This window comes from Thalassophryne amazonica, chromosome 3 (genome assembly GCF_902500255.1).
Source record: "Thalassophryne amazonica chromosome 3, fThaAma1.1, whole genome shotgun sequence".
NCBI lineage: Eukaryota > Metazoa > Chordata > Actinopteri > Batrachoidiformes > Batrachoididae > Thalassophryne > Thalassophryne amazonica.
Genome location: NC_047105.1, coordinates 116,179,601 through 116,196,288, shown reverse-complemented (window position 1 = coordinate 116,196,288; position 16,688 = coordinate 116,179,601). Strand labels below are relative to the sequence as shown.

Sequence of the window (16,688 nt, the reverse complement as noted above, 5' to 3'; positions counted from 1 at the left end):
TAGCTTGTAAAAATCCATAAATTAATCCAAAAATTAATGGAACTATTAAGATAATGGTTCTGGTGCTGACGCCATTTCCTCCTTCTTCTCCAATGTCGGTACTGGCCAGGAAGTTCCTAGTTTTTAGTGGCGTGCAGTTTAAAATCCGAATACTGTATTTATCTATTCAGTAACTGTGCAGCAGGAAAGGATCAATTGTTTCAATTGTTTAATTTTAGTCTTAAATACTGAAAAAAACATTACATATCATGTCACCAATACCTACACCAACACAAAGCCAAAGCTTGCAAGCAATGGGAGCTTCTTAACACATCGATCATTTCTGCACAGCACTGTCCCCTAATGAGTGAAACCAGGAACTAAATGTGTCCTTTACTGTATTAATTTTAAATAAGGATACACAATACTGAGGCACCTTATGTCTCACCACAATTTAATGTCAAACAAATTTGACAAATAACAATACTGTGACTCACTGGTGACTCATCCAAGATTTAGGATGGATGAATACAACACTGTGCTTAGTTTGCAGTCCACAGAAACAAATTTTATTTAATTCTAAGACAAACAAACAACAAAAATCTGACTGATACACATCCAGGTCTTGATGAATTTGTGTGGCTCAGCTATTTTAGTTCAAACCTTTGGCAGTGACTCATCCAGTGGAGATTGAAAGTTACAACAGTCCACATTTTACTGGGGAATTGTGCAAACAGCTTTCATGTGGTTTTCCCCTTTTATTTTAGTTTAATGGCTTAACAACAACTCCTCTGATATAAACAGTCCTGTCAGCTGCTAAAACACTTTCTTGATTCCAAATGTCTTTCAGTGGGTTTGAGCACTTGCCCTATGACAGTTAATTTGGATGGACAACTAGTGCTGAAACGTTAGCTGATTAACTGTGTCTACTGACAGAAAAATATTCTTCAAATATTTTCCTAAAGGATAATCATTTCAATTCATTTATCAAGACAATAAGGCAAATTTGGCCTTTTTCCAGTTTCTGAAAAGTAAAGATTTGCTCATTTCCTGCTATATTCAAAACTATGTTTCACCACTGTTAAATAATATTCTATGCAGCTGGACATCCTGTTTAAACTGTTCTGAAAATACTTGAAACAGTTTTATACAATATATATAATACCTTATTTTGTGCTGGGTTTTAATTGAACCTAAAAAAGTCTAACAATGATGTGTGCTCAGTAGTATCATCACCAAACTTTGTTGTTTGATAGACATTTGACTATGTTACACCCTAATTGTTTTAAAGCCTTTCTGCCTTGTTTTTGTGGAGTTAGAAACTAGAATGTCAAAATTCCCCCTATCCCGCAATGGTGAAGAATCCTTTAAAAAATTCCTGGATCCGGATCGTGATCACTAAAATTTAATCACTTGTTCCTCGTCATTTCCAACCACTCCACAAAACTTCATCAAAATCCATTCAAAACCTTTTGAGTTATCCTGCTGACAAACAGACAGACAGACAAACAAACAAATGCGACCAAAAACATAACCTAGGTGGAGGTAATGAAGATGAAATTAAAAATGTTGCACTATTCCCAGTTTTTACACTCACAGAAGCCAAACGTTCTTCCAGAGTTGTGTCTTGGTGGCTTCCCTCACTTGTCTCCTTCCAGCATGGACATTTAGTTTTTGAGAACTGCCTATCTGACACAGATTTACTATAAAGTACCACACTGTTTGTATTTATGAAAAAGTCTAACAATGATGTTTGCTCAGTAGTAAAAAAAGTTTCATCTGCTGTGACTGGATAGCATGTATCCTTAGCGCTTGGCATCACAGTTTATTGCAACTTGGACCTTTCCCAGAAGCTACTGTCATCTGAGCACTGATACTGATATTGCATGTGCTTATAGACAAAAACAAATAAGAGACAAAATTCAATTTATTATTCAAGTAAACTGCAAATATATGAATTTTTTTTAACATTTATGAAACACTTCTCTAAACAAGGCCATAGGGTCACTGACCCTAAAGAGATTCCCTCCTTGGCACAGTGATCTATTCAACAATTCAGTGTTACAACCAAAACTACGATACATATACTTTTCTTTCCTTTATATTTGACATCCTTGACCATGAAAACATACCACTAGAACTTGGAATCACTTTTATGTCTTTATTAGTTCAAAAGTTATTGTATAAAAACGATTTTTCAGTAATGGCGGTTTTCTCTCTGGACCTAGCTCCATAACATTTGAAGCTACATCAAATCTCATGACACCTTACTGAATCAGTACAGATTCAGCTACAATTTGGTGTTAGTTGTGCATCTCCAGCTTCATTTGTCACCTCACACTGACACATTTTCCATTTTCCCTATATTTTTGCATATTCTGGATCACCAGATCCGGAATCCGGATCCGATCATCACCAAACTTTGTTGTTTGATAGAACATTTGACTATGTTACACCCTAATTTTTTTCAAGCCTTTCTGCCTTGTTTTTGTGGAGTTAGAAACTAGAATGTCAAAATTCCCCCTATCCCGCAATGGTGAAGAATCCTTTAAAAAAATTCCTGGATCCGGATCGTGATCTGGATCACCACTAAAATTTAATCACTTGTTCCTCTTGTCATTTCCAACCACTCCACAAAACTTCATCAAAATCCATTCAAAACTTTTTGAGTTATCCTGCTGACAAACAGACAGACAAACAAACAAACGCGACCGAAAACATAACCTCCTTGGCGGAGGTAACAAGAGATCTGGCCTGAAGGCATACCTGCCAACATTTGAATGCGTGGGACACTCACACGTGGCCACGAGTGCCAAACAGCGCGAAGTGTAAATAGGAGGGTCAGGGGGTGTGCCTGGCCCCACGCAACTGCGGGACTAATGAGCGTCCCACACACACTCATGCGGGACGAGGAACAGAGGTGTAAATACCGGGACTGTCTCGCACAATACGGAAGGGTTGGCAGCTCTGCAAAGGACCAGCGGCTGCTGCCAAATTGGTAGTGTTTGGGCATTCATTGACTCTTAAATCTTCCCTGATTTGACCCAGAAAAAGCAGGTGAAGGTCACTGCCGTCTGAGCTCATTCCTGAGGATTGTGAGATGAAATTATATCCCAAAGATTTTGGCCCTGCAATGGTTTGGTGTGAAGTAATCATGCCGAAGGCCACAGACTGAAACACGGGAGCACACATGGACAGAACCCATTTCCATAGCTGCCACACCGCGGCGGCTGAAGCTAAAAGCCATGAAATGACATTAATCTGGTTACATTAAAAATAATGATGTTTTAACTGGTTTTAAACAGCTTGAAACTCTGTTTAGAGTACTGTAAAATGATTTCAATATGAAATAGTCATGAGTTGAAGCACAGTGGTAGCAGGGATGCCAAGCATACACTGCAAGATGCGGTCTGAAATTCTTGAACTGGGCAACCTTTGCTGTAACGCTCTCTCTCTCTCTCTCTCTCTATGCTGGTCTCCTTTTTTCCCTACACTGTAAAAGTAAAAACTGAAATAAAATACAAAAACATTTAAATGGACTGAAAAAATTTAAAAATGAAATATATGAAAAACAATTACATGTACCAAAGTAATTTTAAATGTCTTATATGACACTTAATTGGTTTTAACTCCTTTAAATTAGCTCTCAGCCACTGGTGATGTGGTTTAAACTTGACCTATGCTGCTTATTCTGTTAAATTAAATGAATGAGTTTAAAATCCACAGTGACTACAGAAGGTAGGCACGTGTATCTTTATTGTCCATCAGGCTCTTGGCCAAAAAACAAAAAAAAAAACAAAACAAAACTGAGTTTGAATCTGTTTGTGAACTTCTACCACAATTTTTTAAAACTGTTTTAAGAATTCCATTCATTGTTTCTTAAGATTTTCACACATGTGGCTTTTTAAATAAACAGCATAAACTGATTTAACCTGTGTAAATTAAAATTAATACAATTCAACTGGTTTACTCAGCACTAACCCACTGGTACAAAGCTTTAAACTATACTCAAATTCTTTTATTTTATGCAAAACTAGGTTTACTACAAACCACTGATAAAATGCTTAAGAGATTTATTCTGTTTAAAATTCACAAGATTTAAACTAGATTTGCTTAACACTATTTAAATGAAAAATAACAAATACTGTACAACTGCTTTAAAAGGCCTCTAAAATTGTGAACTTGTTTAAAGCAGATTTAACTTAAGTCCATTAATTGAATATGGTTTAACTGGTTTTCATCAGAATCAGAATCACAATCAAATTTATTGCCAAGTAAGTTCTCACATACAAGGAATTTGATATGGTGTCACTAGTGCATAAACAACAATAAAAGAAAATACTTCTGTAAGAAGTAATAGGTGCATAAACAACAGTAAAAAGAAAAAGAAAAAATAATTCTATAAGAAGTAAAGGAGTCATTAGTATTTTATTACATTTAATCTCTTTAAATAAAAAACACAATTAACTGGCTTAGTCAGGTCTGAACAACTACTGAGATGGTTGCAATTAGATTTAATGTTTAAATTAAAAATAACATATAATTAACTGGTTTTAATTATGTCCAAACAACTTGTAAAATGGTTAAAATTAGATTGAATCTGTTTACATTAAGAATGCAGTTTTAACTCGGTGCAGTGATCTTTAAACCAACAGCACAATGGTTTCTCATAGATTTATTCTGTCAATTAGGAAATAATGTGTACAGTGGGGTAAAAAAGTATTTACTCAATCCCTGATGTGCAAGTTCTCCTACGTAGAAAGATGAGAGAGGTCTGTAATTTTCATCATAGGTACCATTCAACTTTGAGAGACAAAATGAGAAAAAAAATCCAGGAAATCACACTGTAGGATTTTTAAAGAATTTATTTGTAAATTATGGTGGAAAATAAGTATTTGGTCACCCACAAACAAGCAAGATTTCTGGCTCTCACAGACCTGTAACTTATTCTTTAAGAAGCTCTTCTGTCCTCCACCTGTTACCTGTATTAATGGAATCTGTTGGAACTCGTTATCTGTAAAAAAGACACCTGTCCACAGCCTCAAACAGTCAGACTCAACCATGGCCAAGACCAAACAGCTGTCGAAGGACACCAGGAAGAAAATTGTAGATGTGCACCAGGCTGGGAAGAGTGAATCTACAATAGTAAAGCAGGTTGGTGTGAATAAATCAACTGTGGGAGCAATTGTAAGAAAATGGAAGACATACAAGAGACCATTGATAATCTCCCTCAATCTGGGACTCCACGCAAGATGTCATCCTGTGGGGTCAAAATGATCATGAGAACGGTGAACAAAAATCCCAGAACTACACGGAGGGACCTGATGAATGACCTGCAGACAGCTGGGACCAAAGTAACAAAGGCTACACAGAGAGGGACTCAAATCCTGTAGTGCCAGGCATGTCCCCCTGCTTAAGCCAGTACATGTCCAGACCGGAAGTTTGCCAGAGAGCATATGGATGATCCAGAAGAGGACTGGGAGAATATCATGTGGTCCGATGAAACCAAAATACAACTTTTTGGTCAAAACTCAACTCATTTTGTTTGGAGGAAGAAGAATGCTCAGTTGCATTCCAAGAACACCATAGCGACTGTGAAGCATGGGGGTGGAAACATCATGCTTTGGGGCTGTTTTTCTGCAAAGGGGACAGGACGACTGATCCATGTTAAGGGAAGAATGAACAGGCCCATGTATCGTGAGATTTTAAGCCAAAACCTCCTTCCATCAGTGAGAGCACTGAAGCTGCAACGTGGATGGGTCTTCCAGCATAACAATGATCCCAAACACACTGATCGGGGAATGAAGGAGTGGCTCTGTAAAAAGCATTCCAAGGTCCTGGAGTGGCCTAGCCAGTCTCCAGACCTCAACCGCATAGAAAATTTGTTGAGGGAGTTGAAAGTCCATGTTGCTCAGTGACAGCCCCAAAACATCACTGCTCTAGAGTAGATCTGCATGGAGGAATGGGCCAAAACACCAGCTATAGTGGGCCTCATGTATCAACGTGCGTACGGCGATATTTGAGCGTATATGGGGTGTACGCCAAAACGGCTGTGCTACTTGGCATTTATCAATGTGGTCGTTGTTGTACGCTGCGCTGAAAATATACACCAGGTCGAGAGGTGGCGTAAATTATACACCAAAATGAACCAGCGCTGGAATCCACATAAAAATGAAAATTATCAACATGATAAACAGTGCCATTATACAAATCAATGCATATGTTACATAAATAACACTTTCCTGATTATACTACATAATAATCAATACAAATCCAGTGTTGGTCTCGAGCACGATCCGTGGCCACAGCGCTGACCGCAAAGAAAGCGCTGCTCGCCTTTTTCTCCACAGCCTGGAGCCAGAGCAGCGCTGAGCTTAACTTTATGTGGTGTGATCGTTTTAGACAATGAAATTAATAATTACAACTGTAGTGTTCTCATTCCCTTCGCCCGTGCTGCAATCAGGTTTTGTTGTCTCCATTTGTTTGTCACAATAAAATAAATAAAGAAATACATTTTAAGAATAAAGAAACCCGAAAAATTAGGCGTGTCTTATTAATTGCGCGAGCAAATATCCACATGTCAAGAATTATTGACATGTGAAAAGAGAATACAGTGGTCCCTTGCTATAACGCGGTTCACCTTTCACGGCCTCGTCATTTCGCGGATTTCTTTAGTCCAATTTTGCATGCCTTTTTTTTTACAGTGCACAGTGGTCTGCGTGTCTGTTTATAAGAATCTTCTCGCCCACAAGAAAAAAGAGCACCAACAACTACTCATAACTGTGTTTGTCACTCAGAAACAGACACCTGCAGCCAGGTGTGAGTGGAAAAAGGCGCGGCGTCAGGACGCAGAGGCACAATCTGTGAAATACTGATCAGTCACTATTAATAATTTCTTATGTGTCCAACCTCGTACGTTGATCGTTAAAATTACATTTGTTAGTTCTAAAAGCCATCATAATTATTTATAGGAAAAGGTTCTATTTTTATTTCTCAAACAAATGTTTGGGCCTGAAAACAGTTTGGTCTTATTTTTCTACTAAGGTTTGAACTTTGAGAGTGTTTACACATGAGAGAAAAGTGAGAAAATGTTCATGCCTGATTGAGAAAGTGTATAAAGTGGTTTTACAGCTTTGAAACGTCTATAATAATTGTAAAAAAATAACGCTGACTGCGTCGCAGTTTTGCGTATTACGGGCTATTTTTAGAACGTAACTCCCGCGATAAATGAGGGACCACTGTAACACTTTTTTGATTATACTACAAAACAATTAATACGACGGCCGCCTTTGACGCTCTATTGGCACGCGTCGTGATTGGTGGAGTTCTTTTTCTTTGCCGTCTTCCTGGCTTCCGTGTCGTAAAATGAGGGTGTGTCTGAAGCGGAGTCTGAATATTTATGGGCGTGTTTATTATAATTACGATTGTTTTCACTCGCCGCATTTATCAAGGTCACATCAGGCGTACGCTGGAAATGGGCAGGTGCGCACTGCTTGATACATGTCACGGCAACTTTGGTGTACTTCAAATTTACACCATAAATTTACGCCACAAGTGCGCAACTTTGATACATGAGACCCAGTGTGTGCAAACCTGGTGAAGACTTATCAAATATTTTTTTGCCATTCTCTGTAAATTGGGATAGACTGCGACTCGTGCCACCCAGTATTTGAGCGGGTCTTCTCCTCTGGAGGTAGGCATATGTTGGGTCAAACCTTTGCAGTAAAGCCCTGAAGACTTTGCTCTCCACTATTTTGAACGGTTGTGCATCTTCCACAACACAGTCCACCAGTGCCTCATCCAAATCAGCTTGTCTGCCTTTAATGGAAATACAGTATGACATGCTAAGCTATTTTTGTTTATGAGTATGTTTTAATCTTAGATAAAGAATAAAATACAGGTTACATGGCCTGATTCCTGCTCCAGGAGCAGCAGGAGCAGCAGCCATTGATGTCTCGGGATGTTTGGACCTCAGGTGTCGCACATTACATTACTGTACCTCATCTCTTGAGCACAAATCAAGCACTTGACCTTTTTGGTGCTTATTAGATCAAAGTGCTCCCAAGCAATTGAGCGTGCTCTTTTTGGAACTGGCTCCTCCATGTGCCTTCCTCCTCACTCTCACACACACACACACACACACACACTCACCTTTCTCACACCTTTCACTTCAACAAAATCACAGCTCTTCAGTCACTCAGCTCAGTCTCTGATCTACCTATAATATATAATCTAAACTATAACCTATGTTGATGTACTGTGTGAATAAATGTTGTATATGAATGGATGCCTGTTGTCTATGGTGTGTGTCTGTCTATGTTAGATCCTATGTGTATGTAGCTAACTATACTAAATTAACTCTAAACTAGACCTAAATATAAACTAATGCTTTCCTTGGCTCCGATTCACGTGGTAATTGGCAATAACAGTGTCGCTAGCAATCTCCTCCTCTCAAAAACCCACGGTTTGAGCTGCGATTCAGATCTCATTTAAATACTTGGCGGGTCGTATTGAAACGCCCAGATTATGCGAAGCTCGACACGTGGTGTGAAGTAACGAGGCCTCGCTCGCAGTGGTCACGTGATGGGGGCATACTCAAAACGCTGCTCACTGACACTTCTGGTTCAAAAAGCTCGATGCTGTGTCGAGCAGACTGACTTGAGCTTAACATCACTATGGTCCGACATAGGAAAATATCAGACCGGAGATCAGCCAGTCAGTGTGCACACACCGTAGTAGCCGTATAATAAAAGGAATTACTGCCACCGAAGTCAGTCTTATTAAGATCACGGTGTTCGAGGAAACTTTGGGGGGAAAAAAGATTGGACAATGTCAAAGAAACAATTTGAGAGCAATTCTAAATCAAAATCTAATCCCCCGTCCCCTAAAGTGTCTTTAAATGCATCTTGAGTATATCTTGATCACGACAAAGTGCGCCCTCCTCCGTCAGCTGGTGGAGGTAATTAACAACACAGAGGGGCAGTGACACTGAAGAATGACCCACACAACTTAAACTAACAGAAGTGAAAAGCTGAAACTATAAGAGCACACTAATGGAAAGGTCAGAGAAGAGCAATGTGAGCACACATACACAGAGGATGGTGGAAACATAAACAAAGCGGCCCAAACAGCTGAGCCTTGTAATGGAGCAAAGGATTCTACCGCAGCCAAGCGCGTTTGAAGCTAATCATCTGTGAACTTCAATGACTGAAATAATATTCGAGCATCCAGCTGCTCATCTGTGCAGCAGACACGTTTCTGCTCTGACAGTGTTTGCATTTTCTCCGCTGTCACGCGTTTTCCTGCTGAATCCAACAAGGACGTTAAAACGCCGCACGCAGCCGCCAAGCGCGATCTGTAAATACTGTTTCAAATGTGGCTCAGTCGGAGGAACTCACCTTTGAAACGCTCGAGGAGATGTCGTCCCACATACCAGCACGCCGTCTCAAAGTTGGGGAACGGTGTGAGCGTTTTGACCTTTAGCCGCTTCTCGATTTCATACGCCCTGCAGAGAATAAACCACCTATTAGCTAAACACTGTCATGCCTCAGCAATTGGTTTATTGCAACAAAGTATGCAGTTCATGAGGTATGTCCAAATGTGGACAATTTTTAAACACATAAATGGAATTCATTCGTAGCCACGGGTAACGGGAGCAAATATTAAAAACGCAGAAACTCACCCAAATAAGGGCAAGAAGTTCTGCTGTATTCTTTTACATTATTATTAACAATCTGAATGAATGTGTGTAAAATCTGACATGTGTCCAAACCTCATCTGCATCTCTGCACTCAGGTTGTGGACAAAGTGTCCGGAGAAAGCCAGGCAGTCGACCGGAGTCAGTATTGCGTTGATCCAACCTGAGGAGAAAAACCTCAAAGTCACTCATTAATTACAAACACCTGCACTGAGAGATTAAAGACAATAATTATGTTTATTTATGTAGTAAAGCCTACACCAAAGGGGTTATTACAGCTTGGTGGAACACAAATAAAAATTTTGGACATATCAGGACAAACGAGGAAGAACCTGGACAGTTTTAGGGAATTATCATTCTTATTATCACTGAATCATAAACCTTCTTGTGAATGGAACCTGTGAACACACTGGTGCTGGCCTCCAAATGATAAATAAATAAATGAAATTCCACAGAGGCAGGTTCTAAAAGTGCAAAACAAAGTCTTTAATTACAACCCATGTGGATAATTTTGATTAAAAAGGCGGACAGAATAAGAATTGTATATATGTTTTATTTATTTTACTTTTTTAATTATTTTACTTCTTTACTTTTACGTTACTTTTATGTATTTTATTTTAATTTATTTATTTACCTTTATTTATTACCTTTTTTGGCTGAGAAAGTGCTGTACAATCTCATCACCCTGTAAAGTTTGACACATAAAAAAATAGCCATAAAATTCCTCAGAAACTCGTGGAGCAAATATGATGCAAACGGTTTTAATAAGTGCCACTGTAGTTGTATTTATTTATTTTTTTTAGTTGTTTGAGACAACATCCAGAATGTCTGTTCCAGCTTAAATCCGTAAAGTCACAGATTATATTTTTTGATTTTCGTGTTATTTTGTTCTGCATCTTTTTTGTAAGTATAATTGTCAGTATAAATTTATACTAAACCTTGTTCACAAACATTCACTTTCTGCCATCAAACATAAATGTGGCTGCCGCTATGTTTAGTCACTTATTCAAAGAAAAGATAAGTTGTTATTACTGTTGTTGGTATGACTGGTATTACTGGTATGATGTTGTTTGTACTATTAATATATTATTATTTGCTATTATTACGTTGTTATTATGTTATATTTAAGATGTGTTGCTTCTTCTGATCTATGTTAAATTGTCCTTGAAATACATTTAAATTAAAGGAAAAATATCTCATCGTCTCACTCCAAATTCCAAATGAAGCCGTGTTGTTTTTAATGGCGGCAGCATCACCTCAAAGCAAATGGAAATATTTTGGATGTTTTCTATGTAATTTAGCATATTTGTTGTCTTTGGAACTCTGAGGCCTCCACAAGAATTTCAAACATTTTTTTTGTAGCTTTGAACAGTGCAGGGCCACATTACACGTGTTTAGAATCACGTTTTTTTTCCCCCCTTGAAGTCAGATTTATGGTGCAGCGTGCTGCAAACTGCACCAACTCTCCATGCGGCAGTGAGCGACGGCATGCTGCTGACCTGACGGGATGAACAGAGTCTGGCCCTGCTTCAGCGTGCACTTGTAACACTTGTCCACCTGATCGGCGAAGAACATCTCGCTGTGATTGGACGATGACCTCCAACGCTCGTACAGAGACAGGTTGGCAGAGGTTGGCTTGATGAGGAAGAAGATTTTTTCTCCCTGCAGAAACAAACGCAATCAGATTTTGTCAGCGTCACGTGAGGAAGCACCAGAGCGTAATGGATTCCACATTTCCTCAAACAGTGCAGAAGCAGTGCTTCTTTCAGAATCACATCATGAGTCCTGTCAAATAAAATCAGTGTGCCGCTCGCTGACTGAAAGGCTCATTTGGACACATTTGGACTTTGTGTCCATTTCCATGTGTATGTGTGGGTGGAGCTCAGACTGTGACAGACCTTTAACACGTGGTACCAGACGGAGGCACCACCACACTCGATGTGGAAGTCCGTGTAGCTGTCTTTGACGCAGATGAGACAGTATTTGGTGACCTTGGGCTTCCCCAGCAGAGCGTCGTCAGGCCAGTAGTTTTCCACCCACGACAACCGTCGCACAATCTGTGGACTCTCCACGATAGTGTTCATCCTGCCACACAAAAACACAAACACAGGCGTCAGGACAGAAAACACATGCACTCTACAGGAACATGGGGGCACAAAATACAACAAAATGTCATCTCCAGTCAGGTTTGTGCACCTGGTGTCGGAGAACTCCAGGTTGATGACATTTAAAACTTTCTTTCTGTTTGTGCTGTAGTAATAATCGACAAACTCTTTCAGCTTCATCTTGCTGTCAGTCTGTTTGGTCACGTCAACGACATCCACGCCGACATCAGGGCCTGGAAAAAAATGACAACACGCCATTTAAAATAAATAAATCATACAATAAGCTGAAGAAAATTCAACATTTATACGTGCATGATGTTTGTTAACAAATAAAGAGTATCACCATCAAAGGAAACACAGAGATTTGAAACAACTTTAGAAAATAAAAACAAATAACATTTTTGTAATATTTGTAAGTCATTTCTAATTCTGTTTTTCTTAAAAAGTGATATATAAAAATACAAAGACATAATGAAAATACAACATCAAGCTACAAATTTTGAAATAGTAATAAACACTCAATTTGTTTTAGAAGTGTAATGTTTATCTGAAGCTTGAGTTTGTTAAATATTTTTCCTGAAATTATTTAAATGAGGAAAAAAGGTGACTTTTTCTTCTGCAGAGTGGAGCTTCGACTTCTCTGAGCACCAGCCAAAAGAAAGCACACTGGCACCACCTGCTGGACAGCCAATGATTGAAAATGTGTTTGTAATCATCAATTTAAAACTAAACAACCTTTACTGCAAACACACATACACACACACACAAAGTAAGTGCAGCAAACTGCCTTTTGCCAGAACTGATACTTGACTCATTCGATACGTTCGTGAATAATATGCTTTTTCCTGAAAATCATTTTAACACTCACTCACTCATCTTCAACCACTTACTCCAATTAAGGATCACGGGGGACTGGAGCCGATATAGGGCATGAGGCAGCATCCACCCTAGACAGGACGCCAGTCTGCCGCAGGGCAACATATAGACAGACAAACACATTCACACCTACGGACAATTTAAAGTTTTCAAGCCACCCAACCTGCATGTCTTTGGATGTGGGAGGAAGCCGGAGCACCCAGAAGGAACCTAAGCAAACATGGGGAGAACATGCAAATTCCACACAGAAAGGACCAGGTGGGAATCGATCTTCTTGCTGTGAGGCAACAGTGCTAACCACTAATCCACCATTCTGCCATCATTTTAACAACTTAATAAAATTAAAAACAAAACCTGACATGACTTTACTGAAGATTTCTCAACAAATTGGTTCTATATTGACTCAGCTCTCACAAGCTTCTTCAATTTATCTATTTGTTGTTTTTTTGAACAGTTACAGCAGTTATTATCGTATTTTCCGCATTGTAGTAGTAAAAGGAGGAACAGATATGACATTAATACTGTAACAGCAGAGATAATAGTAGTTAGTGTAGGAGTGCAGAACAGCAGTATCAAAGTAATACTGTAGTACTGTATTTCTACTGTAGCAGTAGCATGGGCACGAAATCTACAAGTAACAGCTGCAGTAATGGTATTATATAATGGTACTGTCACTAACGGCAAGCGCATGATCTACGTATGTACGAATTATGACTGGGCGCTATTACACCTAAATAATTTCACAATTTTTTAAACTGTTGATTATGACTAATTAATTAATTTCTAAACTTTTTGTACCTGGTAGATCCTAGGGTAGGCAGCACAGTGGCTTAGTGATTAGCACTTTTGCATCACAGCAAAAAGGTCATGGGATTGCTTCCCATCTGAGGCCTTTGTGTGGAGATTGCATGCTCTCCCCATGTTTGTGTGGGTTCCCTCCGGGTGCTCCGGCTTCCACATCCAAAGACATGCAAGTTAGATTGATTGGAAACATTAGATTGTCCCCAAATGTGCATGCGGGTGTGAGTTTGTTTGTTTATCTATATGTGGCCCTGCGACAGACTGGCGTCCTGCCCAGGGTGTACCCGGGATGGGATGGGCTCCAGTCCCCTGTGACACTTAACCCTCTGGAGTCGTTTGACACGGAGGTGCATCAAAGTCACATGATAGAATTAACCGGCCCTCCCATCAAATCCCCCACACTCTGAGTTTCTGTTTGAATGTGTGTTGAAAGTGCAGACTTCACACTACTATATACCAGTTTTTAAATTTTGTTGATAGGCCGCGTAAAAGTTGAATTATGATTAGTAAATTTCACCAGGCTTTTTCCTGAGTATTATTGTCATTTGTGGAGCGACACTTCATGCAGTATGCGTGATTTGTGTATGCATACTGCATACACAGTATGCAGTATTTGTGGACCAATTACAAGGGGAAAAACATGACTTTCCTTTTATTATTTGATGGAAAATGCATGACCTAAACCAATCAAAAATAATCACCGACCCACATATTTGGTTGTGGAGGCGTTTCGTTCAGCACATGCCTTTTTCTCCTCTCTTGTTGGGGAGAAACACGACTTCCCCTTTATCATTGGTGGAAAAACGCATGACGTAACCCAATTAAAATCAGCAACATCATGTGAGTTGATCAACATCCCCACATGGCCTTGCTGCTGAGGGAAAAAAATCCACCAAAGACAGACTAAGGTGCCAACGCTGTCGTCAGGTGGACAACAGGAGGAATGACAAAGTGTCAGGGTTGTGACATGTCCAACATAAGATACAAAGGCCTTGTGTTGGACAGGAATAGTTTTTTTTTACTGGGTGGCACAAATAATGTATGGCATCTTATTGTTTTGTAAATAGTTGTATAAAGAACACCTAACGCATTTCCTGCATTTTAATGTAAACAGCTGTATATAACTTTGTTGTTTGCTACATTTGTACATATATTTTTTAAATTTACAATTTATATTTGCATTCTAAGTTATAAAAATGGTTTGTTAAATATTTAAAAAAACTTTTTTCTATTTGGATTTTATGTTTTTGTGTGAATATAGGTTGACTGGTATTTCTACAGCATGTCACAATGAAAGAAAAACTGTAAAGTCACAGAGGTGAGGTTGTGCTGGAAAAATAACACCAAACAAGGCAAAGTAAAGAGTTTTTTTTAAGTAAAGAGTGTTTACAGAGTAAATTATGAAGGTAAAACCAAAAGTAGCCAAAAATGGCCAAATACACCCTGGACCTCAGAGGGTTAATTAAGCAGTTGAGGGTGAGTGAGTGAGTGAGTGAGTGAGTGAGTGAGTGAGTGAGTGAGTGAGTGAGTGAGTGAGTGAGTGAGTGAGTGAGTGAGTGAGTGAGTGAGTGAGTGAGTGAGTACTCACCTGGAGAGCAGCACCTGCCCTGCACGTTGTCCATGTCTACTTCCTCCACTAAAATCTAATTAGTTAACGCTTGTATTTCTCAGCTTCGAATTGGCTGAGCACACCTGACTGAGTTAATTAGCTGTGAAAGGATGGAAAATCATGCATAGCAGGTGCTCTTCAGGAGCACGGTTTCATATCTCTGGTGTATGAACACTACACCAGAGATACGGAACCATGGAAATTCTTACTTTGACTTATGTTTTGTTGCAGACAGTGAGTACCCAAGATATTTCAAGTTTTGTGTGGTCAACTTCATTGCATTTGTTAAAACAAGGTGCATTCACAAAGTATGTCATCTTTGTGATGCTGTGCACTGCAAATGACTAAATTTGGGGCTGACAAAACTTGGCAGCTCCATCATGACCATACACCTGCCATTCTGCTCAGCTGATTCAGGCATTCCTGGCCAAAAACAACACTCCTGTGATTTGTCAGGCTCCATACGCTCCTGACATGGTTCCCTCTGATTTTTGTCTGTTCCCCATGATCAAAACGACTTTAAAAGGGACTTGATTCAAATAGCGAGAAGACATCATGCAGAATGCTATGCCCCAGCTAGACACCATTTCAAAAGAGGACTTCCAGAAATGCTTCCATCAATAGCAGAACCGCTGGGAGAAGTGTTTGTAGTCCCAAGGAGACTACTTTGAACAGGATTAGGATTTCAGACCCTCAGGAGAGTAATTGTATTTTTCACTGCCAAAGATCAGACACTTTTGAATGCTCCTCATATACACCAATTCTTGCATGTCAAGTCTTCGACACAAACAATTTCTCAGAAAGTGATGCACTTCAATGGCAGCAAGCAAAAACAACAAAATCCACCAGTTATGCATATTTCAGGAAACACTGAGGTGAGAGAGCAGATTTTGGTCTTAAATTTCTCAGACACTGAGTTTCCATTTAATCCAATTCAACATTTTTCCTGAACATGACCATAAATGTGAGGTTTTTGAGCTTTATCTTTCTCTCTTTTTCAAACATGACTTTTCAATGCAAAATTCAATACCGACCCTTACTTGCTGCAGTTGCTGTGATGCAAAAATTCTCAATAAAAATTGCTCTGACAGTTTAGTAGTTATGAAAAATTGAGACAACATTCTCAATTTTGCTATGGAGATACCATACCAGATACCAGAGATACCAGATACCATTATATCAAACTGGGGTCAAGACTGTGAAAGCAGGGCCTCATGATCCCTCTGACTTTTTGGGTTTTAAGCAGGCTTGCCATGGTTGCTATGGTGAAAAGCAGTAATACTCGTAGCAGCAGTAGTTAAAGGAGTAAGAGCAGCATGAGTGAGGTTTCATACCGACATAGTTCTCCACATCACTGATGTAGAAAGTTGGAGCTGGCATGGACATGCCCAGGCCTTCTTTCTTCTGAACCAGGATTGGTTCATTGAAACCATTCTCCTCCAGGTAGTCCATGGTCAGCTGACCACCGCTTAGCTTCACCACCACATCGTCAGCACTGGAACACACAACCAGAGAAAGCACCCGTCATAAAGAGAAACAACTTCATGAAAGCACAAGCTGAGAACTTGTAACATGGCGCCCTCTTGTGGGATGATGCAAATAATTCTGCTGAAAAGAACAA

General features: G+C 39.4%; 1 protein-coding gene across 1 annotated transcript in view; it reads right to left on the bottom strand.

Moving 5' to 3' along the window:
- The window catches only part of phf2 (PHD finger protein 2), a 170,324-nt gene that overhangs the window by 46,656 nt on the left and 106,980 nt on the right, over nucleotides 1-16,688 (bottom strand). The window contains 6 exon segments of the mRNA XM_034167362.1: nucleotides 9,378-9,484; nucleotides 9,752-9,839; nucleotides 11,176-11,338; nucleotides 11,575-11,761; nucleotides 11,873-12,014; nucleotides 16,402-16,562. Coding sequence (XP_034023253.1) covers nucleotides 9,378-9,484; nucleotides 9,752-9,839; nucleotides 11,176-11,338; nucleotides 11,575-11,761; nucleotides 11,873-12,014; nucleotides 16,402-16,562 — 848 coding nt within the window.